The sequence below is a fragment of the Temnothorax longispinosus genome, chromosome 1, assembly GCF_030848805.1.
Source record: "Temnothorax longispinosus isolate EJ_2023e chromosome 1, Tlon_JGU_v1, whole genome shotgun sequence".
NCBI lineage: Eukaryota > Metazoa > Arthropoda > Insecta > Hymenoptera > Formicidae > Temnothorax > Temnothorax longispinosus.
This window is the reverse complement of record NC_092358.1, coordinates 6,422,508-6,450,158: the sequence shown is the minus strand read 5'-3', so window position 1 is coordinate 6,450,158 and position 27,651 is coordinate 6,422,508. Positions and strand designations below refer to the sequence as shown.

Here is a 27,651-nt window from a genome sequence, read left to right as displayed (position 1 = left end):
TTATTTTACCTCTTTCCGCTAATGAATCGTCTTCATTATCGCTTGTTACGTCGCTCGCATCGCGAAGATCGCGCCTCGACCGTTGTAGTCGCGGAAGAAACACGTAGGTGAACAGGACCTCACTTCGTATCCCTTCTTCATCGGACGCAGAGGAATTTCCCGCAAGAATGCGGATCGTCGTTAACGAAGACACGCTCCTTTTCTCGCCTTACGAGCCACCTTCTCTTCCTTACGTCGCCTTTATGGGGCTTTGCATACCGGGAGAAATCTCACCGATGATCTAGTAACGACGGCGGCGCCGCAATTACATACGTTCGATGCTACTACACAGGATGTCTCGAAAAAGTATACATTCGTGCCGAGGCTCCATTCACGAAGGAATTCCAAGTCGCTCATGCTTTATCTCCTTTAAAATGAGAGTTATTCCAAGACCAGACGTGTAATTATAACCGATGTTATAAATATATATATATTTTTTTTTCTTTTAAGGCTTGGCTTGGATTTATATTATTTCACTCGAAAATCTATCGATCTAAGTCATTTAAGATCTCCAAGGACTCCAGGCTTGAAAAATTTATCGTTATAAACATCGTGGTATTTCAAAGTAGAACGATTTCATGAATTTGATAATAATTTTAGAAGCGACATCTCCCTCATGCTCTAAGATGCTAAATATCACGTAAATGAAAAAAAGGGACAAATAGATCGAGATAGGCACAATAGAATTCGACGAGGGGTGCACTCTCGGCATTTCAGCCTTTCAACCTCGGACTCACCTTTAGAACAGCAAGGATGACGAGGCGGAGGTCGAGCGAGTTTTACAAGGTGTGTACGAGAGTGATCGAAGTAAATAAAGGTGTCGTGCATTTGCTGGGAATTTCGCGGAGAGTTAACAAAGGGGAAAGACGACGGGGTGCCTCGATAGCCACGGGCGAATACCAAAAATGTCACACAAATAAAATGTCACAGACCTGGACGGTGTTGCAAGCGAGCGATTGGCCGTCGATCCGCGACGGCGATTGCGGCACTGACGGGAAAAGAGCAATTCGATTTACGTAACTGGCATTTTGATGGCATGTAAGAGATACACGCTCTTCGTAACTGTCACGATTATCGTCGAGAAATTTAATTAAACCGGAATTATTCGAGAGATCCATCGATCCCCGGGTCATAAATTACAGCGCGCCTCTCCTTCCTTGCGTGTCGCATGTACGGAAAATGATCGATTTTAAATTAATCTTATCAGGCGTAACTCTACCTTTAATGTAAGACTACGGAACAAAATGAAGTTTCCTTAAAAAGGTACATACATTATTTGTTATAGAACCTTGAAGTTTTATAGTTTAAGAATTTAAAATTTTCTTAGCTTTAAAGAACCTTAAAATTTTAAGATTTTAAAACTAAATCTTAGTTACAAAGTGCAAAATTTATGAGAATTTTAAAATATTAATGAGGTAAACTTTTTGAAGAATAAATAATTTGTTACAAAATTGTAAAATTTTTTTAACTTGAAGAATGACAGAATATTGAAATCGATCCGAGGGGACCGCGTTGGGATCTGTGAAGTTGGCATGACATTCTACGAATGAAAAAAAAAAAAAAAAAAACAAGCACAGTAACAACTGTGCCGCAATTAACACGTAGAACTACGTCTATTAGAATAGAACATATATGGAAGAGGCATTGAAACTAGACGTAGGGCTACGTCAACTGTCAGTTGTCGTAGTTCGACGTTGTTGGCACAAACTGTGCCGCAAGCAACAACGTACTTTGTGCCAACAACGTCGAACTACGACAACTGACAGTTGACGTAGCCCTACGTCTAGTTTCAATGCCTCTTCCATATATGTTCTATTCTAATAGACGTAGTTCTACGTGTTAATTGCGGCACAGTTGTTACCTTTTTTTTTTTTTTTTTTTTCGTTGGAGGGGAAAATCTTCGTTTCGCACCTCTAAAAATGTTCTCCTGATACTTCGTCGATTTATTAAATTGCAAAAACATTTAGCTTACATCGAAATCTTTCAAAAACTATATAATAAAGTATATTTTCCTTTAATACTTTTCGAGAACAAACCCATATCGAAAAATTAACCACGAAAACATTTAGCTTACATCGAGAGCTTTCAAAAACTATATAATAAAGTATATTTTTCTTTAATACTTTTCGAGAAAAAGAAAACGTTGCATGAAAACGTTGCAAGAAAACGTTGCAGTCATACCCCCATACCTCCCGAGAAAGACGTAGTTCTACGTAAAAAAAAAAAAAAAAAAAAAAATGAGATTTTTGATAGCATTTTTCATATAGTTCTACAGTTCCTGATAAAAATTAAAAAGAGTTCCCCATTCCTTATATTAAAAAATCGAAATTGGAAAAATATCGTGCTAAATTCGTGAAGTTAGGATATTTTTTAAATTTTGATTTTTTAATATAAGGAATGCGAAACTCTTTTTGATTTTTATCGGGAACTATAAAACTATGAAAAGTGCTATCAGAACTCTGTATTTTTTTTTTTTGAAATTCGTAGAATGTCGTGCCACACAGATCCACCGCGTTGTGGTCTCTCCTATATCCAGTAGCCACGCTCGTCGTCTTAATGGAGCTCATAAAGATTAGAGTGAAGTCCGCTGCAGGGCTGGTGAGACCACTCTCCCGAGAACGAGTTTTCGCCGCTTTAGATGCAACCAGAGAGCTGTCGCGTCGTAGTCGCGAATATCGCGCATTGATAACGCTTATCTCGAAATATCGCGACCGACAATCCCTCGCAGCGAGGCGCGACAAGACAGACTCGTTCGGGAAGAACTATTTCCGTTTCAATTGAGGTGCCTCAGTTTCTCGGACTGTGATTTTTTATCTTCGGCACTTTCGTATTTCGAGTATTTTTGGATGTAAACTTCCTTTCTCTCGAAGTTTTTTGGACGTTGGAAACTTCAAATCTCATTTGAAAATTTTTTATTACTTATGAAAATCTCAAAATCTTTTGATTTGCCAGTTGTACGCGAAACTTGGTTACAGCTTCTTTTCTCCTCCACAAATCTTCGTCATCCTTTCACGTACCATTTTTATGGTGTATTATCCGATTGAGCGTATTGACGCGCTTCTTGTCTCAGAATACTCATCGTAAATATCTCGTCCGTCTACTGCGAATTGAGAAAGAGCGCGGGAACGACAGAAACCAACACCCGCCGCTCGTAAACAACGGTGTGGGGGGGGGGATCGCGCCTCGCGTATAAAATATAAAAGGGAACAGGGAGATATTAACGGCCGCGAGCGTGGCACGTCGGCTTGTGCACGATCGCGTCTAATCGCTCGCCCTCCCACGTGCCCTCTTCTCGACGCGCACCCCGCGTGAGGATCATGTATTCCTGCGAATTTAATTGTCTCCATAAATATCGGAGCCCCTCTGCCCCACACGTAGAGCCGCGCTCTCCACGCTGGAAATACAGGGATACCTCCCTTCCTTCGCCTTCTTCATTCCAAGCATGGCATCTGAAGATCCCGAATCTTTTAATCCACGCATTTTTGTGTGTGTGTGGTAATTAAAATGCATAAAGCAGCCTGCGGTCGGCATGTTTATCATCAAATTACTCGAAAGTCGATTCGAAAAGCCAATATTGTAGAAATATGTGAAACATATAGATTAATCTAAAATAATTTCAAAATTTTAAAGACTATATAATGAAATGTTAAACCTGCCAAGTTCTTATATATATCTTGAGCTTATACATATATATAAAGCTTTATTTTAAAAATTAAATAATCTCGTAAATATTTCTGTAAATTCGTTCCGCTTTCTATTTTGAATAAAATAATATCCCATATGTTATAATAAACGTGACATAGCGCGCATTATATAGATGTACAGAAATATACAAGAGGTAACAAAGTTCTTGTTAACTCTAGCATCATAAATATCCTGTGGCGCCTGGCGGCTTCATCCTGGCGAAATTCCAGTGACTCCGCTTCCTCTCATAAATGTATGGTCTTTACGGTTGTCGTTCAATCACCTCTCTCTCTCTTCACGCGTCTGGTGTTTGCCAAACTCATAGCATCCGTCGTCCGTCCGGTACACGTTCCGCCGTTTTGCGAGGATTTAATTCCAGCCTTGGACGATTCCATTGACTTGGAAAGCGCCAACGTCCGCCAGCGGTATAAATCTGCGAACGCCCGCAACATCCGGTCCGCATTTCCGCCGCTCCCGATCGATGTTTCAACACATGATTCGAGTGTTCCGCGACATAAACCATTCCCTGTGAATCATGCGAAATGATGATCCTCTCAACCGACGAGCGTGTTCCGAGTCTCCAATTATAAGGAGAGTCATAAAGCAGGGAGACTGTAAATCCCAAAGTTTTACGATTTCGAAGTTAAAGCTAAAAGATCTTTAAATTTTCGTTATTTTTAAGAATTTAAGTTTCAAGGCTATTTACGAGATGAAAATTCGTGAATCCTGGGAAACTTACATATAGTTTCGAGTCTTGCAATGTTTAATTCTTTAATAATAATAATACCATTAAATCCAAATCCATTATGCTTAAATATAAACCGAGTTTGAGGTGAGCTGGGATTTAAATGCAGTACTTTCAGTATGCAAAGCAGACACTTTGAATTACATAGAAATATTAACATAAAATTCCAAAGTACGTTCTTGCATACATTTCGAATTTTTTTTTTAAATCTTTGATATCTTGAAGGCGCGCATTCGTCAAAGAGATCGTTAAAGAGAAATCGATCAACGTTTCTGTTGCAGAGAAGTGTGCGTGGACGAAGGCCAACAGTTGTCGCTGGCGCATGGATGTCAGTTTTACGAGGTGAGCGCCGCGGAGAGTCCCGCGGGAGCGGCGTTAGCCTTCCAGGCGCTCCTGCGGGAGGCGAGGTCGGTCCAACTTCTGCGAGCGTTGCCGATCCGCAGGAAACTGGGCGTCCACTCGGTCTCGAGAGTCCTCGGGACGATCTTCGGCAAGAACACCACCAAGGACCGTAAGAAGAGGCCGTCGTTGAGCATATGACGCCTTCTATGCGCCCTCCTCCTCGGAGGACGAGATGAGCCAGGCAGGAGAACTGACATCGTCGTCCTCAGCAGCAACGTCTACTCCAATCGCTGACGAGGTCCTCGTTAAGAATGTAGAAATCTCCCTTGTGCCTTCCTGAACAAAGGCCGCCATCGTTGGGATCAGAAGACCATTCTCGTCCGTTGGCAAGAGAATGAGTCTTTTCAAGCATCTTGTGAAGAAAAATACATTTGCTAATCAATTCCCGAGGCAATCAAACTCGGTCCTGAAGCATATTCGAGGACCTAAACTCCGAGGACATAAGACTGATTTTCTGGCTTTGAGGATACGCAGGGTCCAAGGTACAATACCCCCTGGAAGTCTGACGTGCGAAATGTTTAAAGGATCTTTTCAACATCTGGCAGCTGAAAGATCCAAACTCCGAGCAGGTTCCAGTCATGGAGGGCGACATTTATTTTTGAAAAAAACTTTTATGTGCCGAAGAAGGATATTTACATGGTGTTCGCGTGTGATCCTGCTCTCAGTGGCGGGAGAGAAGCGTGTCGACGTAGAACTCAGAGATTGTTCGTGATACGCAAAGGTACTTTTTTTTTAATATTATGATAATTTCACAGTGATTACAAGTGACTGGCAAGTTGTTCCTGAACGATGTAGTCCTTAGAACGATTTATCGAGAATGATCTTATGGTTGCGAATCGCCCCGCAATCAGTTCCGCGAGTGCAACTTTTATAATTTGGGATACATACAATACTTGCACATCACTCGGTGTTTAAGTTATTACGTTATTAACCCTAAACAGTATACACAAAACGTAATAAGCTTTTTTCTATTATTTTCTTCTGTGATATTTATAAATCTAAACTTTTCAAAAGATATCTATATATAATTTTTTAACTCGTAGTTTTTGCACTTCTATATATATTTTTAGTTATCTCTTTGTTAATTATGATTTCAAAGTTAAATATCGTTTCTCAAGATTAAAATATTTTATACTGTTTAGGGTTTGTGTTTTTTTTTCTCGATGCTTCCGAACGAAACCCGTGAGTCTTTCAAATTTCGATATTTCCACCAAGTGGAAGAGATCGCGATTCGATTCGATTTTCTGCCTATCGTCTCAGTTGTATCTGGAAGGTGTTCGCAAGCGCTCTTAATGAGAGCGACTTTAACACCTTTATCGCCAGGCGTGATTGATTCGATGACCTTAATGTTCCTAAAGAAAGTAGCCTAAGTGTAAATAGCGCACACGTTCACTTATACTCTGCGGAGAGTCTCGGAGACTTAAATAATCATTAAGATTTACATACAAGAGAAAAGAATAATGAGTGCGGATGTTTACAATTAAAGATTATTATTTGATTTGTATATTCGATCTGATGACGAAGAATATTACGATCGCAACAAAAGGATACGAAATAATACAGATTTGAATCTCAATTGAAGATTTTTCAGTTGGTCATTTTATCGTAATTTGCATTTGGATTTCTCGCAGACCGGAATAAACGATAAGAAACAGCTATTAATGGATTAAAAAGATATTAACAATCGTTTGTGAATGAATGCCATGTCGCGTCCGTCAAATGACGGATCGATTATCGACTACTCTATCGTAGATAGTGTTGGTTGTTTGCCTTCTTGCTAAGCTCTTCAATCGCGCGCGTTGTTTTGTAAATGGTCTCTTTTCTAGCATAAAGACTACGATCGACTTTTGAGATTCGTAGTTTGTAAAGAGTTTTTTCAGAGTGCCTTTCCGGACAATGTAAAGTCCGTTTACATTTTTGCCAGCAGTTGACGTGCCTTTTGATGCGAGTGTTAACGAAAAAAAGAAACAACTCTATTTACATTACGTTTAGAAAAATGAATAGTTAACGAGCCGTAAATTGCATGATCCCCCTTTAGCGCGTCAGTTTCCAACAGAAAAAAATACCGTAAAACACAAGCTTTTAAAGCTGGCTTCTTCGAACCAGGAATGGTTCGGCGGAGCTAATGTCTCTCTTTTTCACGATACATTCCACTTGAAATTAGCGTCCCTCTAAAATATGTATGTATATTTGTATGTGTGTGAGTGAGAGAGTGCGTAATTCGATTCCAGGCAGATGTCGATCGCTGTATTCGAAGTGCTAGTCACTTGTTATCGAGAGAGGATAATAATAAAGGAGCGTCTTTTGTTAAACCCTGCCAAGTCAAACTCCACCGTCCTACCGCCCATTTCCTGTCCATGTGAATCATCAATGGTCACCCATGGTGAGTCAACTAACGAGATTTTATTTCTACAAATGCAATATTATATAAGCAGTATTGCTTCTTATGTAAAATAATATATCGAAATAGCTCTGAGATTTTTTCAAATCTCTTAGCCAGTATTTTCGTATATTTGAAATTTACGGATGCTAGCTATATTTGAAATTAGCTTGTTACCGCATTGTTTTCTGTGAGCCAAAAGCCACGAAGCCTCGCGAGGCGTCTGACGGTCGTAGATTTCGCGAAAAGTCGGTCGGGCAATCTCGCGAGCGAATTTAGCGAATTTCGTTAAGCGAACTCGCTGTCGGCCGAATAACTAGCGATTCGGGCCAAGGTTCCGAGTGCAACACGTGCTCGCCCGTCTCTCTCGGGTCGCGAAATACAGAAATAAAATACGGGCCCCCGATTATATGCATTCTCTCGCAATGACGGCACGATCGCGTCTCGACAGAAAAATGCAAAAAGAAGAAAGGGCAGTGATGCAGCAGGAGCTCAACGTAAATAAGAGGTCGAATATCTCGCAGGAAATGAGTGAGAGTCTTAAATTTTCAATGATAAGAATTTGTTATCTAAGAGAGAAATTCTAATGGCGGCAATATTAAATATATATATATATATCTTTGTCGAGCAGTAATAATATATAATCGTAATAGTGAAACATAAAATGTATTCATTCACTTAAGACTCTAATCTTCTATATTTAAAAAAATTTCACAAAAGTGTCTATAGTATGAGAAATATGAGAAAGCGAGAAAAGAGAGTATTTGTAAATTTTTATATATTCTTATAAAGGACTAATGACCACAACAGTGAAATAAAATACAGTCACTTGAGAAATCAATTAATTAATTTAATGATATTTGAAAAATTCTGCAAAAGTGTTTTTAGTAATATGAAGTTTTATGAATATATTATGAAAGACATAAAAAGGAATAAAAATAAATTTTAATAACTTTTATGTATTTCGGAAAGAGAATAAAAACGGAGTACATTTCTCTCTTTCTCTCTCTAAAATAATAACGTCTCTAAATAGTTTTTCTACTTTTGAAATGCTTGCTCGATTTTGTTCACCCTATCTATATCCGGAATTCGAAAGGAATCTACACCGACCTTTGAATCGGCCGTATATCATAGGCGAGAGGACCACACGGGACCTTTTCGCATACACCGGCGTGAAGCGACATTACGAGGTGATAAGCAGGTACAAGGATTCAAAACCTGGTCGGGTTTAAGATTTCCGAGTCGCGAGTCATCTAAGTCTAAGCGCTACAGAATTTCCTGTGGGCTGCGCGCCTCTCATATTACCTTGCGTTCTTTACATCCGTCCCCCCCCCCCCGGACACTCCCGTCGCTACCTCCCCTCATCTACGATCCTCTCGCCGTCTTCCCCGAAGACAAACGATCCGGCCAGTACGGGTAAAACGATGCCCCGATGTCGTCGATTTATCGCCACGACGATGTCGCTACGCGTGGGGACCGTGTCGCTCGAGGACTATATTGGTTCGCCCCGAGCCCGGATAATTCCAATTTGCGTATTTCACCTGGGAAATCGAAACCTCATACCGAAACCCGGGAACTCTCTCCCGGTGCAGCGCGTCGAAACCAAATCAATCCTGTTACGTTCAAAAAGCTAAATGAGACATCACAGTTTTCTTATTGTATTAAATTCTTGTCGTTCTTTGCATTCTAGATTCTAGATAGATGTATCGTACTCTTAGTAGTAATTCTGGTTTGAGACTTTTGCAAACTTTAGTCTTTTATTGATAATTCACTTGGCAATCTTGGTGTTTCAAGATAAATACCAAACCATCGAAATTTTTTGTATTTAACGTGATGTTCCCTTCTCTTTGCTAATTAAGTAATTACTGACTTAATTTTAATATTGATCGGAACTTTCACTGATCTTGCAAATTTCACAGATCAGTGTTCACAGAGTTCTTTAATCCCAAAAATAGAATATCGAAATTTTCTACAATTTTCTTCTACTTGAATGTCAATTTAACAACTCCTGTTGAGAGGAGATACTGTTGATATTAATTAATAAGATGGGAGTGCGCATTAAGAAAGATACCAAACTAAACTTCGACTATACAACTCCGTTGCTCGTGCACCGTGTTAGCCGAGTGGGTGGCGTTATTACTCGCTAACGAGCATAATTTAATCCGGCGCGGCGCGCGATGTCGCCGATAACGATATATCCCGGGCGCTTATCTCGCGCCAGGCCAGGGAACTGCCTGTCGGTAGCGCAATTCGCGGCTTGCGCGAACGCGAAAAATCGGCAGGTCGTGCGCGAGCACAACTTTTCACATCGCCTTAATCAGCCCGCCTCGCTCGCTTTCGTCCCAGTTCGCCCGGCTCCCACTTAATTAATGACGCCATTGGCGACAATTAGAAATTCATCTGAGCGTACGCTCGCTCGCTCGCTCGCGCGTGCACCCGTGCAGGGTCCGACAATGACCACCTGCCGATCGCGATTCTGGAGGCTGACTTTCGACAGGGAGCGATAACAGGGGAGCGGGCTTCGAGATCGAGGGACGCGTTGGAAAGAGGGACGATGGGGGGCTGAGGGGGAGAGGAGGGATCGACAGGAAAGAGAAACAGGAGAGAGAATCGCGACTCGCTATCGGCAAAAGGCGAAAGCGACGGTTTCCACCGGTGTTATCCGACTCGCGACGGTGAAAACGATGCTTAGTCGTTTGCGCTGTACTTGGGGGCCGCCCCCCCTTTTCTCCCCTTGCTCGCGGGCCCTGTCGTGTCGTCGAGAATAAATCCGTTCTGTGGATGCTGACGGTTCGGCTCTTGTTTCGCCGGTACCGGTGAACCCCGAGAGATAAAGCTGCTTTCGCCGAAAGATATCGAGGTTAAAGTGTGCGCGTCGCGGTCGGTCTCAAATACTTACGTTTCTATACTCGCTGCGGAATCAATGCGGAATCGGAGATTTATATCAGATTATGCGCGAATTATGGCTATCCGGTTATATCTGTCCCGGTTGATTGTGAAAACGTGTGTAACGCGAGAATTAGATGACCACCATTCAGCGGTAAATGTCGCCAGTCCCTTTTACGTAAGCTTTCGACTCCGCAGTCCCTTACGTAAGCCCATCTTTATGAAGGATATACCTCCCCGGCTCCTCCAGATTTATCAAGAGACATTTTAGAAATATATCCTTCGGCAAAAAAATTCGCGAGTAATCTTCCTTCGCAAAACTTAAATCGTCAAGGAGAAAAAGTTCATTATATAGAAACAAACAAATGTTGTCTATATAATTGTAAGATATTTTTTGTGATATATTCAACAAAATCTTTGTGGGCGAATTATAGATGTCTAAAATGGGCTTAAAATTGCAACGAAATATTTTAAATTCTTCCGGAATTTTTTCAAGGAGACTCACGTCTTGCAAACCTCGAGATCTGAAGCGGCAGTTTTTCGGACGGATTTCAAATGCGATATCATTTCAGATCCGATTCTGCGACTCTCTATCATCAGATGCCCCGTATCGACGACGTTGTGGGAAAACGATATTCCATGCGCTACGCGCGTCGGCGATGCTCGCTCGGCGTCGTGACTGCCAAGGTCGTAGGTCGGCCCGCGCTGCACCTTGCACCTCCGCCTTCGGAGGAAGGCAGGGAACCAGCCTGCGCCGCGGCGGCATATCTGACCTCGAGAGTTTGAAATTTAATACACGCGCGCACACCGGATTCTCCTCCGTGGCCTCGATCGACGGACCTACCTAGGCTAGCCCTTCGGTAGATTATCCCTCAAAAGGGATCCGGGAGATCACGGAGAGGAGTAGGTACCGAGAGGTCACGAGGTTTGCGCTCTCCGGGCTCGACGGTCTGCCTCTCTCACAAAGGGTTAACTCGCGCGTTAAGAAACATGCGCTTGTTGCATGCGTCGGGTTGCATGGCGTGTGTCATAAAGCTACTTTGGAACTTTTTATCTTAAACACGTAATAATATGTTGAAGGATGAGTAGCGTTAAACGGCGGAAACTGACAGTAACACGACTATTATGCAATTCGCTCATATCTTCATAAGGAACGAAATCTATAAGTATCGTTAGTTTTCAAAATTATCAGTTTACAAAGTCTCGTAGATTTTTTCCTGAAATATTCTGCATTTGCCATTACGATTATCATTCATAGCCTTACTTCTCCATTTTCTCGACGAGTATTGATATTAATATTTGCCACTGGAAGGCACCGGACATAATCTCCTCGATATACAGCATAAATAGTGGTTCTCCGCTGCATAATATAAATAGATATTCCGCGGCGAGTATCTTTTCGCGCGAGACGCGAGACGTGGTAACGACAACGACCCCCGAGAAATCCGAGATAAAAGGAGACAAACGCGCGACGCGAGCGAGCGGAGAGTGCTAATAGAACGGCGGCGGTGCGCGACGCGAGAGATAAATATTGCGCTAAATCAGCGCGGGCGAGAAAAACGAGAGGGGTACGAATATTTCTAATTAACGTGAGGCGTTACCACGTCGCATCGAAAAGGCTTATCGTTTGCGCTCGCGATAAATACGCGACAGTTACCTGGCCGTAATGTTGCCAGTGAACGCACATCGCTTAATCATGCGCGCCGCCTTGGAATTTCTCGCTGCACGATGCGATCCCGACGGATAATTAACGTCACGCCATAAGTGTAACGCGTCCCTTCGCCCCGATTTCTGCTGCTCAAGACGAATCATCTCGGCTGGATTGATGTAACGATCGTTCCTTTATTCGATCTCCAAGGGACTCAAGAATTGGATTTTTCTTTCAGAAAATGAAAAAGAGAAAGCGAGAGGATTTGTCGCAGTTTATTTAATTTCCATTCAACCGAAGCTTGATTGTAAAAGGGATTTCTGAATTATTACATATTACATTCGAGACATATTGAAGGTAAACTGTAACTTTTCGAGAGAGAATGAGTCTTCTGTTCCCAAAAATTGTCTTATTAGTCACCAATTTAAATAAAATTAGGTAAACACATAAAAAATTAGTTACAATATCTTTTTATCATATACATGTCATTGATATAATTATATCATATTATTGAGACAATTTATACTTGATACTTTTTATTAAGATTTCGTCGACATAACATTTTAGGGATAATAAAACGGTAAAGATTCGAGAGAAACTAGCGTTGCGTATCACAATTGGAAGGATCTAAGAATTTAACAGCGCAATTCGAGTACGTCTCGTGTCATATCATAAGGATGCGGAGATGATCCGATGATCTCTCCGGACATCTAATTTCTCCCGAGAATCTACGCGTTTATTAAATTGCCTCAGCGCTGTCATTTCGAAATCCTAAACTGACGCCCAGGAAGCTGGCGAACGGCATCCCATTCCATCCGCGCGCCGTGTGTAGATCATCGTATTACACTCGGTAATTGGTTGACCTGTTTGTTTGCGGCTCGGAGATTACGTTAACATCCTCAACGCTTCCCGGCTGGGAAGCTGTGCATGTGCTTTCACCTAAACTCCACCTCGCTCATGCTGCTTATCCGCAAACTCGCTCGCCGAAGTTCGCCGTTTAATCGCGCGTGGCCGCGCTGGCTTTATCAAGATGCCTGCTGAGAGAGCGGGCGATTCGCGAGATCAAACGGCAGGTCTGATTGCCGGGTAATTGGCCACGCCATTGTTTGTTCATGGCTGAGGGAGTACGCCGAGATTCTCCTCATCGAAGATGATTGGCGTGCTTTCACCTAACTCCGCGCCAACTGCTCATTGTCTTAAACGCACTCTCGCGCGCTTACACGTTAGCCTTCCTCGTCGCTCGATCTATATTTGTATGGGAATAATAACTCGGAGCGAGTTGCGCGTATCTCGAGAGAGTATCGGCAGTCGTAAGACTGAGAAGCGAAACGTGTAATGCAGCAACGAGGTGTAATTGCCGGATCACGGCTGTATAATCTCGGGACGTAATAATCTGAAAATAATCTCTTAACAAATCGAGAATGTCGAAATCCAATTTTGTGACGCTTTAAAAATGTAGCGACGCAAGAATGCGGCGATGCATCAGTAATGCCTCCGCTTTAAAACCAAATCGGCTTCAAGGGATGTCGAAGAACGTCTCGTTACTTTGCTACACGTCGATGCAGCGGTATTGATACACACTGTACACTCTCGCATCTTTGAGACCGGAACAGATCGGCTTATCGGGCGGAACGCGCGAGGACGCGGGTCTTTTTGGTGCGCCGGGGCCCGTTCTCGGGGAATGCACGATTATCGCGATCGTACGCTTCTGGGCCAGTGATAATTAGAAGTGATTATCTTGCCGCCGAGACTTTCTACGACGAACAATGGGGACCGATAAATAGCGGCCACCGCGTCGAATGCGACGGCTTAACACCGTCTTAAATCGGGATAAATGAGCGTCGAGATTATGGTTCTTTAGATAACTGACGACGGCTTCTCCACGCTAGCGCGCTGCGGCTTCGGATTTCCTCTTGATAACGGATTTAACGCATAAATTACTTACACTCCGAGTTAATCGTCGCCACTGAATTAATTGTCCGATCTATTTCAGCGCTATGTTATGAGCACATGCAATTTGACGCGTTACGACAGAAAGGAATACAATCAATTTCAATAAAAATATAAATCTTCTAATCTTCTATATTCTAAAAAAAAATTATTTGTAAAATATAAAATATAATTATAAAAAAATTTTGTTTTAAAGATTTATGAAAATAATTATGTTTACTATCAATTTTGGACTTTTCTTTTTTTTCGAAAAATTTCAACACGACTTCTTGATGATTTTAAATCAAGGAGATCTCTTTTGAGTTTGTAGATCGAATCCAAAGTGCCACGTTTCTTTCTTTTTCTCGACGTTAGTCGTAAAATAATTGCGCAGTGGACCGAGAACTTAGAAATTACCAATGGCGCCGGTTATCTCAACGTATCAATTATCGCGAAGTAATTACAATGAAGGCCGCTTTGCACGAGAAATAAGCAGCAAGCGGACGATGATGTAACTGATTTGATCGCTCTCGAAAGAAACAGTCATTCAACCCAATTCTCCAATTTTCGAATGAAAACGACATTTTACTACGTCGTCGCCGGTAATTTTTTTTTTTAATATTAGGATCGCACGTTGCTGCTATGATAGGCTATTGATAAACATGAACATTGAAAGTGCGAACTCCTCGTAACACTTCGAAGCCTGAGCGAAATGGGGCGAGGTGGATTGGTTATAATCGCGGCGAAATGCAAATCGCTTGCGTGGCAAAACGAGAGAAGGCGAACGCGAGACCGCCGCCGCAATTAGGCGCGCGTTTATGGCCGACCAGCATATTTATTGCGAGCGAAATAAATTCGCATCGTTAGAGCAGCCGGCGCAACACGGTTTTCCCACGTGTGACTGCTAGATTATTACGTTTTATGTTTGACGCTTTTCTAGCTGTTCGTACGTTCGGAGCGGCAGGAAGTGATGATTCAATATATATGAGAGCCTAAAACAAATGTAAAATTAATCATCATAATCTAATGTAACCACAAGTAATAAATAATAATATAACATTCTGAGAATCTAATAATAAGAAAGTATTTTAAAAAGCCGAGACTGATAATTTAGAAATAATAATTAAATTTAATAGCAAAGTTAAAAAATTAAAAAAAATAATTTGTAAATTTCTCGGAAAATATTATTATTATCAAGAATTGTATGGAATAATCACTACTTAAAACTCATTTTAGACAATGTTATTCGCGTTAAGTTGCAGAATAGAGTTCCAATTATAATTATATGTTATACATTTTTATGTGTATTTTAATTTATATTTCATATATTAATTTTGATTTCTCAATGTTTTTCGTGTCATGCAGCACATACAATTATATTCTCTATCCTGAATTCTGACCTGAAATATATATTTAAAGTAGGCTTGACATGCACTTAAATTGGTTAAAAGAATTCTGTATTTACATCGTAAATTGTTTGGCACTGCACTTTGTCTTCTTTTCTTTTTTCTTCTTTTCCTTTTACGATTCAGTTTTATGGAGCTTGAATATCGGAATGTTTATCAGAGCCGATTAATTATGAGATTTACGAATTCAATAGTGGCGCAAACTGCAAAGGATCGGTCGATAATCCGGAAATACGATTCTTGTCGCGACAACTCGCGGGATTAAAGACGTTAATTGGAGCGTTAGCGAAAAAGTCGTCCGTTTAATTTTACCTCTCGCGCGACCTGCTTTTCTAATCCTATAAATTTCATGCTTGTGCGGGTATTTACGTCAAATCCCGACTCGGAAAAACGACCATAAGCCTCGCGCACAAAGTACAGGTGAAATGTAATATTTAGATTTGTTAATACGCACGAATGCGGTTTATGAGATATTATCTTACAATTAGAAAATGTGTCAATATACGGTCATGCTGTATCTTTATGCCTAATAATATTTTTCGCGTGAATTTATGTACAGTTTTCGCTTCGCAAAAGTTCACGCGAAAAATATTTTTAGACACAAAAGATCCAGTCTGATCGTATATTGGTATTTTCTATTTACTTGATTGTGTTAGCATAACGGTCATGACTCACTTAATATAAGACATCTTATCTTTTAAATTAAAAAAGAAAAAGAAGAACGGAAATAAATTTATGGGATATGTTGCTTCTTGTAACTTCTATTTTTTTATGTTGCTAATAATATATTTTCTATTCCTTATTTTTGCTATATCTTTTTTCCTATTTTATTGTCTCAAACTGAAATTAATTTATTATCAAAAAGTGGTCGGTCGATATCGCCTACGTTGTAAGTTGGGAAATGTACTTTTATGGCTTGTTATATGTAGCTAGGAAAAGTGATGTCGAAATGATGAACGGTACCGTTTCCATTGTGGCCGACGTGTGCTTTTGTTACAGCCTCCGAAATAGGCGAAGAACGGTATAATAACGATAAGAATCGAGCGAGTGGACATTTTAAGCGCGGACATTACAGGCGCACTCAATCATACGGTTTTGAAGCTTGTTTTGAATCGAGAGACTTCTCTCTCAATGGTGCCAGGTCGCCAGACATCTATAAAGAATACGAACGGTCGAACTTTTCTCGACGGAGATGTTCCTTTCTCGACGCACTTAGTAGACAGTAGATTACGCAACAGGTGCATTGTTGAATGCGCCGGAAACATCTTTGTTTCGAAAGACCAGTCGTGTGCACAATTGTGTGTAATGTATCTTGGAAATGTATCTGCTTGAGCTAGGATTACCATCTTTGATAAGATAGCAATAATTTATAGGCGTTTTCATTGCGTTTTGAAAATATCAGAAACATCTCACAGGAGCTTTAAAATAGTTTAATTCGTATAGTTTGTAGATCTCTGTTTTTCCCAATGTATATATTTCCATTGTCATGTATTTATTTAACATGTTTTCATGTTTTATTATACCTATTATAAGAAATATCAAATTACGTTTATTTTAAGTAAGAAATTTGTTTTTAGCAATTCAAGAATAGGGGTCTTAAAATCTTAAATATATTAAATAAAATAAATTCTTATTTAAATTAAAAGAAAACTATATAAATGTTTGTGAAATAAAGATCGGGGAGAAAAGGCGGACAAAATGGATAAAAATAAAATGGAAATTTATTTACATATGTAGAAGGAATTACGATATGAACCAAGCACGTATCGATAAAAGCTTAATTTGAAAAATTTAATTTACTAGTTAGAAAAATTCTATTTCTCAATTCATAAATTTTGATCTTTATATTTTATCACATATCATAAGAAACATAGAAATTATATCTAGTTTTTAAGTATAAGGATTTTTTCAGAACTCAAAAAAATGGATCTTAAAAATAAAACTGTTCGAATAAAGTAAATTTTATTTCCTCATTCAAATTGAAATGAAATTATAAACGTTAGCGAAATACAGTAGATAGAAAGCGCAGATAAAGACTGGGTAGAAGCTATAATGTGGATCTATTTGTGTAGAGAAAATTATGAAACAAACGGGCTAGAGAAAATTATGAAACAAGAGAAAATTTAAAGCGAACGGTACTAGCGACGAACGTTCGGACGTGTAGGTATAACACAAGGGAGAAACTGGCGCCGGAGCGATTCGCATGAGCGGACACGCAAAAAGGTTTTCGGCACCGCCCTTTCGCCGATGCCGATCTTATTGTCCCGGTGCTCAAACGCGCGCGGTGGCGGTTTCTACCCCGCGGCCGCGCGCGCGTTAATGCGATTTCCGCGTATTGTCTCTCGTGTACATGCGCGCGAGAGAACGTCCGTTCTTGCAAAAGCCGGTGTGTTCGCGCGAGCGCGCCACCTTATGAGATCGGCATATGGGATCGCGATTATATTGTTACCGCGTGGTCATACGTACACGCACCGAGAGCAGACTATCCATTATATCCGCCGGTTAAGATAGAGATGTACCGTCCTTATAAGCGCGGCAAGTTGTACCTTGTCTTGGGCGGCCGTTTATCGTTTACCGAAACCATTAAATATAGCCGTTGTTTTCATTTCTGTGTTCAACGGTAAAAGTCTTTGTGCGTAAGTAACGCATTGATAACCAAGATTCACGAAATAATTAAATATATCTCGAATTTAATTTGGTTTCTTGAAACACTCATAATTCTTGAAGTATTAATTCGATCTCCAAGTTTAATTTTGCTCACACATATATTGAAAGTTAAAGAACCTTATCTTGCGCAATGCCGTTGTACTCTAAAATCCTTGGGCAAGAGAATGACTAGTCGAGATTAGAACTGTATAGAGACTTTCGGATATCGGACAGAAACGTTCGTTCTCTTTACAGGTCACATAATGGCCCAATCATTCCGTTAGGTAATTAGCTCTGCTAAACGATGATACGTATGCTACGTCGCGAGATGGGCTGGAATATAACGTTAAGCTATACGAAGGAGTGAACGGTGAGAAGTTGTTCTCCAACTCGATTCTAACGGTTTAAAATGTTTAAATGGATCTATCGGAACGTGTCGAACGGATCTATACGAGTACAAATTCTCGGCCGAATCGACGGGGGGGAAAAAAGAGAGTTCGAACGATCGTCGAAGTGTGCTCCGCAACTGTCCCAGCTAAACGTCCAATGGCTCTCCCCTCTGCTCGCTCATTTCCCCAGAGATTGCTGTGCCTGGCCTATAAGTCTAATCGCGAGAATTCCGGAATTATACGTAACCATTCGTGATCGTGCGGCGGAACCTCATAATACAGGTTTTCTTTCCAGTTCCGTCGCACATGCAGAACGCGATCCTCTTCGGCGGTAAACCTGTTTTCGGAGCGGTTTAATGCGACTTCGTGTGTCGCTTATCCCAATTCCCCCTTTGCTAAATATTACCGCGGACAATCCTCGCGCACCTTTCGTCACTAATCGAGAATTTATTACCAGTACAGGCTGCTACTAGCATTCAATTTAAAATTAATTAAAGAATAGGATTCTCTCTTCGCTCTTCGGTTTGCAGAAAGTTTTCTGTTCGTGTTCGCTTTGTTTACGTTCGTCCGAAATAAACTGTTCCTCTGGCATTCATGTTGAGGAAAGAATCGATCACGCGCGTTTCTTAAAGAGCTTTACATAGCAGAAATTGCATGAAGCCCCGTATGTCACTTATAAAAATAACGCTCATCGCTTTCCAGCTGGATCCGCTGAAGCGTCGCGTACGGAAGGGTTAATCATCGATTCTCGCGTCACGTGAAATGATGATAGACGCATGCCGCGTATTCACGCGAGGCGTGTACAAGGTAACAATAGGGAAGTTGTTGAAACTATATAGCTGTTATTTTGTAATGAGTGGGCAGAATGAAATGAATTAAATATTATAGAAGAAACCCGTAATTGTTACTAATATAGTATAATATAAAAAGAATATACACACATAATTTGTAAAAATAAATAGCAGAAAGGTCCAACAATTCGATTTATTGCATAACTCAATGTGTTCTCGAAATGATGAGCATTTGAACTTGCGCAATAATCGAGGTGCTTCTGAAAACTGTTAAATACGCACTCTAAGATTAATAACTGTAACTGTATCTTCGAGCAATTTCAGATAAATTTCTTTCATGAATATGACCACCCATGTCGAGATTTTGTGAATATATTATTGAGTCATGCAATCAGCCAAGTCCGCGACTTTTTAAAATTTTTTACAAGTTTATAAATATTCTTTTTGCGTTGTATGCCAATGCAAAAGGGAGAATGACGGGTTTCTCTTTTGCAGAGTAGAGTTTAATTCACTTTATTTCGTTCATTTGTTGCAAAATAACAGCTATTTGGCTTCAGCAATTTTCCGATCGCTACCCTGTGTACATACAGTGGCGGTTGAGTGACCCAGAAACACATTATCGCGACACGCGTTGTGCCCGACGACCCACTCACTCACGTTGCACGCCCGGCAATCCGGAACGATGCGCTGCTCGCTCGCTCGCTCGCCATTATCATCGACACCCGTCTTGAACGTCATCATCTTCATCATCAGCTCGTCAGCTCGCCTGAAGTTCTTTCTATGTCATCACCTATAATTAACGTTATATCATACGGCCTACTTTTAATCCCCTGGTATACCTTCCATTATATGATTCCCCGGGAAGCGTATAATTTGTTTGTAAGAGAAACGCACGGTAGGAATAATTAAGTGTGCATGTTGCTGTTATTTCGCTCCGCAATCATTTCGACAAAATGTAGGTATATGAAGTGGGAGATAAAACATTATCGACTCTTCAAATTTTTCTCGTCGCTACATGAATTTATGAATAATCCACGAACGAAGAATCCAAGAATGAGTTGACTTCCCAATTTTTTTATGTTCATACATTTTTTACACGCACGTTAAAAATAAAATGAGATTTTGAACGTCTTCAAAATGCATATTTTAATATATTTTTTAATGATAATTTAGATCTTAATAATAATTTAGAGTGAGTTTGTAAAAAATAGAAGATTAATTACCACCGATTTAAGTCACAGTGGTCATGTTAGAGTCGCGGTTTTGAAGAGAACCGTTTCTTGCGATCTGCCCGCAGATTTTTCCCAGGATTCGTCCTGGTTCCCCGGACACGAACGCGGGTGACCGCATCTTCTCCCTATCAGTTCTCTAACGGTAAAACAGCCGACCATTGCATTTGCGTACGCGAGGCCCTCGCCGACTAACGGAGTTAATTAAAATCGTTAAGGATGGCTCGTCCCTTACAAGGATCGCCTGGCACGAGTGTCCCGTGCGAGCGTACCGTGGTCTTACTAGCTTGCTACCACGCAAAAGTGGCGGCGTGTTGCGGTTTGATCTTTAGGAATCCCATGTCCGATGTTAATTAACGTCGGGTAAGGATTCGAAAAAAGTACATTGTGTTTTATTAAGCTCACATATGAATGCAAGCGTTACGCTCGCGAGTAAGAGCCAAGATAAGAGTGTCGCTGATAAGCCGGCGAGATAATGCTATGCGCAGTTGCGAATTGAACGTTATCAATCTTCCCTATAAGAAACCGTCCCTGTCGAAACAGAAATGCGGTGTTGACAGATTTATGCGGCGATAATTATCACGACCGTTATCTCCGTAATCATTTAAATTCCATCCAGCATCCTACATAAATTCACAGGCTGTGCGTCTTGTACAGAAGCGCAACGTTTGACACAAGCAACTTCAAAAAATGTTCGTTAATATCATCGCATTCTTAGATCTGGCGATCCTTATATAATATTTTAGAGATAGGTACTCGTCTGTTTTTATTTTTACATCTTTAAATTTTAACATTTTCAACTGGAGTGCTATATCTATCTCATGAATCGCTATACGCTTTCAGATTTTGAAATCTTGCAGTTGGAGATTTTAGTATCGTTTCATCTTTAATTTAAAAAATTATTTTCTATAATGAACGTAAGAGAAGATGCAACGATGGGATTATACGCTTCAAAGTATCTTTAACTTCAAGTTTTATTATTTTTAAATTTTTTTCTGAATTTGTTCTATCTCTCTCTTTCTCTCTCTCTCTCTCTCTTTCTCTTTCTCTTTCTCCCTAAATTGTTTAAACTCGTAGATAATTGAATTCTTGGATTTGTCCAAGTTTGATTATATTTTTTCCCTGCGTTATACCGCGATATTTTATTCTCAAACGATAATTTCGTAGCATACATCGATCTAGTACTGGCGTTCCTTGTTTTAGAGACAGGATAATATTTTGCGTCTCTTCTATTTTGGAGGAATCATCAGCTCGAAATAGGATTTCGTCGTATTATCGGCCGATGGACTCTAAAACACTGACGTTCGTTGCGTTTAAACAAATAATGGGATAAATTCGGCCGATCCGCGACGATTATAATATCAAACTCTATATCAAGCGCAGTTACGCCAGTGAATCTTCCGAAAATAATTGCGCGTTGCCGGAATAATTGCTTGACGGAAAATCTCTGCGACTTCGCGGAAAAGCTTCAAAAGCCACGTGCGTAAATTGTGTAAATCTATTTTAACCATTTATTTTACTGTTAAATATTACGTACATACGATATTCACTCTTTCTGCCGATGACTATTTCCACTTGATTTTAATCTTTGATTTTAACATTATCTACGAGAAATATTATATAGCAGATGAAATAAATTATTATTATTATTTTTTGTAAGTTATGAATCCTTGAATTTGAAATGTGACTAATATATAGGAATATAAAGCAAAGAAAATTTGTCATTATTCCGTTTCACAAAACATTCACATGAATGCATAAATTTTTCGTTCTATATCTTTTTACTTTATTTTCGTTATATTAATATGATTACTATTGTTCATTGGCCACTATCATTTATTGTTAGTTTCGAACAGATTCGCGAAGGAGATCGCCCGACCCTCTAGATTCGATAACGGCTTATTAATAACCGCGCGCGCGGTAGGCATTTTTCTTTTCGTGGCATTCACTTTCACTCCCGACTTTAAAAAGCAGGAAGTAGACGAAAGAAGAGGCGCTCGCGACCGGTTTCGCCTTCGGTCCTCGGCAGGATCTCCGCGCTGTCGGCATTGTAATAGATGCTCATATAAGGCGCTGTCAGGAAGTGGGCCATTCTCTCATTCATTCTGCCTCTATTTACCTTTTAGTCGGCTCGTACAGACGTTTATTCCCGCGACTTCGAGAGACGGTGGCGTTTATCCCGTAGCATCATCTTTATACATTTCATTTTTTTCTCTTTTCTCTGAATATCATCTGTAAATAGCATTAATAGTGACATTACTCGAAACACTTCGCGTTTTTCGTAATACTAGAGTGTTCTTTTTCTCCTTTAAAATATAAACAGTGAAAATGGAGGCATGCGTGTCGTAATTAATTAATTGAATAAAAAAATTATATATTGAAATTACATCGTAATTTACATTGCATTATATGATATATTGAATTACATTTTTATCATTCCTATTTGTTTTCACTTTTAATTATCTTTCTCTCTTTAATCATACAATTTTAAAATTTCAAAAGCATTTTTTTTCTTGAGATTAAATCTGTTTCGTTTTACGCATCGAGATAACAAAATTCCAAATGAACAGCTTCAGCGTTCCCGGTAAAAGAAAGAAAGAAAAGTGTCGCACGGTAGCAATTAGCGGACACGTAAGTGGTCGCCTCCGGTGATGCAGAGGGACCCAGAAGGAAATAATCCTGTCGAAGTGGCGAGAAGACGAGGGAGGTAGAAAGGGCCCACGAGGTCGGGGGAAGGGGAGGGTGGAAGAATTTAGTTATGGTCTCCCTATCTCTTCCTCCTTTCTTCCTTGACTCTCGATGTTGCCTACTTTAACGTTCCTCTCGTGCGCATTCGCGTTCGCCTGCCCACGCGAGGCGACCGCCCCTTTAACATCGCCGGTATTCGCCTGATTTATGAATGCCCTGGCTATATTTAACAGCGTGTTCGCCATTGAAGACATGCCTTAGGCAGAGCGCGCGAGGCGAGCTCGGCAAACGGGGAAGAGAGGAGAGACGTCACTCGCTCGTTCGAACGGGGGAAAAAGACGGAGAAAGAAGAAGAAGGGCAGAAAGAGAGAGAGAGAGGCTGGGACACACAGGTACGACGAGCAAGCATGTAATCCCTGTAATGTAGGAACCTATACACCGTCCAGACTGCATCGGGAAATGTCGCCCGCGAAATAGGCGCCCGGAGAAGGAAGAGGAACGCTCATTCGTCGGGATATAGGTGTTATTGGATTCTGGCAAATGTTCCAGGATTTTCGAGTTCGACTCTGGAGTCTGCAGTTTGAAGATTGACGGATTTAAGAATTGCTATAGAAGAGTACAATTAGTGGAACAATTAAATTATTTTGAAAAAAATGAGAGCTTATTCTTGCGGCAGATATTGCTGAAGTTTCGTTCGAACAATTGGATCGTCGAATAATTTCGTAATCCGAAAATCTAAGGGTTTATAAATTGAAGAAACATAGTTGAATAACTGCTTGATAAAATAAGGACTTTTTGAGACAGACATTAATATGCCCTAATTGAGTTTAAAGATTTTGACGGTTGTGGAAACGGATAATCCGAAGATTTAAGGATTTCTATAAGAAAGAGAAGATATATGTAAAAAGTATAGATAAGGAATAAGTAGACTATTTATCGTTTTCTACATGAAACGATTATATCAAGGATTTCGTTAAAAATGATATATGTGCGTATAAAATGCGCTTAATTGCATTTTGCTGCAGCCAGACGTGAATTAAGGAACCTAAGAATCGATGTGAAGGCAAGAATTCTCCGTCGGTTTTTGGACAAGCCCCTTCTAAAAGTCAGGGAAATACCTCAGATTCCAAGAGATCAATTTACACGCCTCCACGGTATTATCGTAATCTGCATTTCGCTGATCTAATCCCAGTAATATTTCGCGCCATGGCAATTTGCATACATTAACTCGATCGCGAGACAAGGATCGAGCCCAGGCTCGACGACGAGGTTATCCTGGATTATCGGACGGTGCTATCAGGTATCTTATTAAGTATGATTTCAACAGATTGTCGCAGTGTCTCGTTCGCTTCGTGAAATCTCTGCCCTCTTTCCGCATTGTTCGCGCAATCTATTCTATAAATCGCGTGAATTTTCTCGTATATGATTACGAAACGAGACTCTATTCTTGTCAAATAATAACGAATACAAATATCGAAACCTGTTGAAACGCCTTGACATTTTTGTCAAGAACAGATCAATTCTAAGAGGATTGAAAATCTTAAGTTTTTAATCTGGTATTTCGTCTTTTCTGCTATGTTTTTCATCTTATTGTTAGTTCAGATTTGTGATTTAAAATCAAACAGATCGACATCCCACTTTAAATCAAAATGCGTCAAACGACTTCCATATGTTCCACTATAGAAATTGTGCCCTTTCAGAATCGAATTAGATTTATATTCCTATCGCATATGCAAGAGTCTTATTTATCGGAAGAGACCCGTACGCCTCTACGCAAGGTTCGTTACATAGTTCCCACGCTGCTGTATCGGTAATGAATCTGACCAGCGTATGCTCCCTCTCCCTCGGGGTAACGCCGCTTTTATCGTCCGATTTAATTTAGCGCTGATATACGACGCTGGAAAAAGATCGCGGCGTCGCCGTGCCAACGAGCTTGCAGAATGCCAATTAGTTTCGTCTGTTTTCGATACCGAGCCGTATTACGTTCGCGGGTGAAAAGTTCGCCTAGGCAAAAGTTCGGTAATTTATGGCTTCTTCGACAACTCCTCGCGCAGGCTTTTCAACGTGTCACGTCGAATTTATAAATGATCGCCCTAATATACAGCATGATATATGATAAATTAGTCAAAGTCATTAAAATTTGTTTCGTTGTTTAACTACATTCTTCTATCGAGATCACGGAAATTCTACATCCGTAGTTTACGATATGGAATTAGACTTTGCCAAGGTGATTTGCAGAATAATAGTGGATCTTTTCTTGAATATCTGTATCCCTGGTATTTTCTTAAATTCAACTTATCCATATGCCATTCGCGAATTCAACCTGAAGCTTTGAAACGGTAACGTTAGACGCGTCGCATATATCAATTTAGAATCAGGTTATTCTCACCGATCGACGCTTCGCAGTTCAATTAATAGCAAAATACGAAGTGTCGAGAGACGAAGAAGGAGAGGGAAACGTTCGCGGCTTATCGCGGCATTCGCGATACTCCGGAGCCCCCCCTTCCTCGCGACGTTATCCCAAGTGCATTGGTGGCATCCCAGGGCCTTGAAAGAGCTGGTTCTATCGCGATCTACATAGTTGCATAACTTGAAGGCGGGTATCGATGCTCTCGCGAAGGCGAGCGACCGCGTGAGCGAGATCGCGATGCACCGGTCTGTGGCGGCGGGGGGGGGGGCGAGAGAGGGGGCGAGTCGGGACCCGGGTGAGGGCCAAGGCGTGATGAGGACGGTGCACCCAAGCCTGGATGTCCGATAACGAACCCGGCACTTACCGCTGCCGGAGGAACGATCTCGTTCCTTCTCCCTCGGCCGCCAGTTCCATATCCCTCTCTTTTATTCGCGGCGCGCGAATCGTCGAAAACCTCGAATGTTACGTCACCTCGACGGAAAAGGACACTCGAGATGGACGGGCGGAGCGTGGCATTCCCGCGCAGAGACCCGATCGTCGTAATCGGAAGCTAATTGAAAACGCACGTTCCCTCGAGACGGGACACGATATCAATTTCGCGTATAATTGGTTCCTGACGCGCGACCGCGCTGGAAAGTTCCGCGAAGATGAATTATTGTCGGATATGCACTGGGGGTTCCTTCTCCCTCCTTCTCCCTGTCCTTCTTTCGTCGCATCTCTCACGCTCTCTCGATCGCGTGGCGTTGCGGATGCGGGCGATGATTTGCCGCCGCGTGTTTTAATTGGGGCCCCGGCACATCGCGTACGGCTCCTTTTCATGCGCTCTGCGCACCTACCACCGGCCACTCTCGCTTTCGCGCTGCCACGAGGATCCTTGGCTCTCCGTAGGATGTAAAAAAAAAAAAAAAATTAAACGTCGTTCAACCTTCCACGACGCGACTTCCGCGTATGGGCGCACCATAAAGGGCCGTGCACATTAGCGTCTAAAACCCTTATAGAAATTTAATACTGTAAGTGATTTTTTGGCTAGTAATTAATCACTTAAAAGCACTATTAAATGATTAATCACTAGCCAAAAAATTACTTACAGTATTAAATTTCTATAAGGAAATTTACACGCCTGCTTTTTTCTGCCCGTCTGCGATACAATGCCGCACCTACTTCGCTATCGTATCAGCTTAAAAGAAGCGTGTTAAAGTCGATTCGTATTAAATTCGAGGAATGGAAGATTATCACTTGTTAAGTAGTAGAATCAGACTCGTCGATAAATCGAAACAGCATAAATCACATTCGCATATACGCAGTGATATGAAAAATATTAAAAAAGACGGCAAACTGCCACCAAATGACATCGACATATCGACATAAATTGCTTGATGATGATAAATGCTTTATTGATTGCTCTTGAGGTTACGATTTACATATTATCTTAACTGAATTTATTCTAACTCATTCCATGTACTTATGTAATTATTTTTCCGTTGTTTTTGATTAGCCCGATGTATCTGATTCGCGTTTAGTTTTGCACTTACATTAAGAACAGCTTCTTATTTAAACACACTATTTGTACATTCGAGTTGTTATTCTTCTTTTTTTCTTTCTTAAAAATTACTTCTTAGATTAGAAGATTGAATTTCTAATCGTGCGACTTGTGTGCAAGGACCTTAAGATCTTTGATCGGAGGGACGACGACGTGGGCGCTGTTTTCTTCCCCGTCGTCGATTTTAATAAGGAACGACGACGACGGTGACGACGACGACAATGAGGAGACGCGGTTATGACGGCACGAAGGTGGTGCAGTAAAACCGGGTGATAAAGATACGCGTTGCTCGCTCGCTCGCTCGCCTGCTCGCTCGCGCGCTCCGTTCAGCTAGGCTATCTGCCCGTAGATTGTTATTAAGTGTCGTAAAGTTTATTGCGACGACTTTGCACCGCCGCGCCGTGGCGGGTGTGGGTCGCGGATGAATTCATTGTAAGTGCCTGCCGCGTTCCGTTTTCTTAGCTGGCGCGGCTTTTGTCGCGCCCTCGCGATTCCGATTGACTTTTTTCCGAGCGCGGAGTGAAAGCTCGATTTCCGGTCCGTTATCAGGTGTGAAAAATACAGAAAAGCTTGTATATTTATCGGAATCTTTGCTCAATGGCGTGTGAATTGGGCTCCAAGAAACATTTTTTTTTCTTTCGAACAACCTAGCACAGATCACGGATAATCCAGAAAATTATATAGGAATCCAAACGAGTTTACTTAGATACTATACGTTATAACGGCTTCGGATTTATTGATTATGCTAATTATATGAAATGTGGTATCGCGAGATATAGGTCGCGTGTTTGTTAGAGGAAAAACAACTCCTGTCGGTGCCGTTCCAAGATATCGCCGCG

General features: G+C 41.0%; 1 protein-coding gene across 3 annotated transcripts in view; it reads left to right on the top strand.

Moving 5' to 3' along the window:
• LOC139809828 (ras-related and estrogen-regulated growth inhibitor) overlaps positions 1 to 7,182 on the top strand; it is a 45,214-nt gene extending 38,032 nt beyond the window's left edge. For all 3 annotated transcript variants that reach the window (XM_071773072.1, XM_071773065.1, XM_071773056.1), the window contains one exon: positions 4,750 to 7,182. In XM_071773072.1, the coding sequence (XP_071629173.1) occupies positions 4,750 to 5,008 (259 nt within the window). In that variant the 3' untranslated portion in view covers positions 5,009 to 7,182. The remainder of the gene's footprint in view (positions 1 to 4,749) is intronic.
• The last annotated feature ends 20,469 nt before the right edge of the window (positions 7,183 to 27,651 follow it).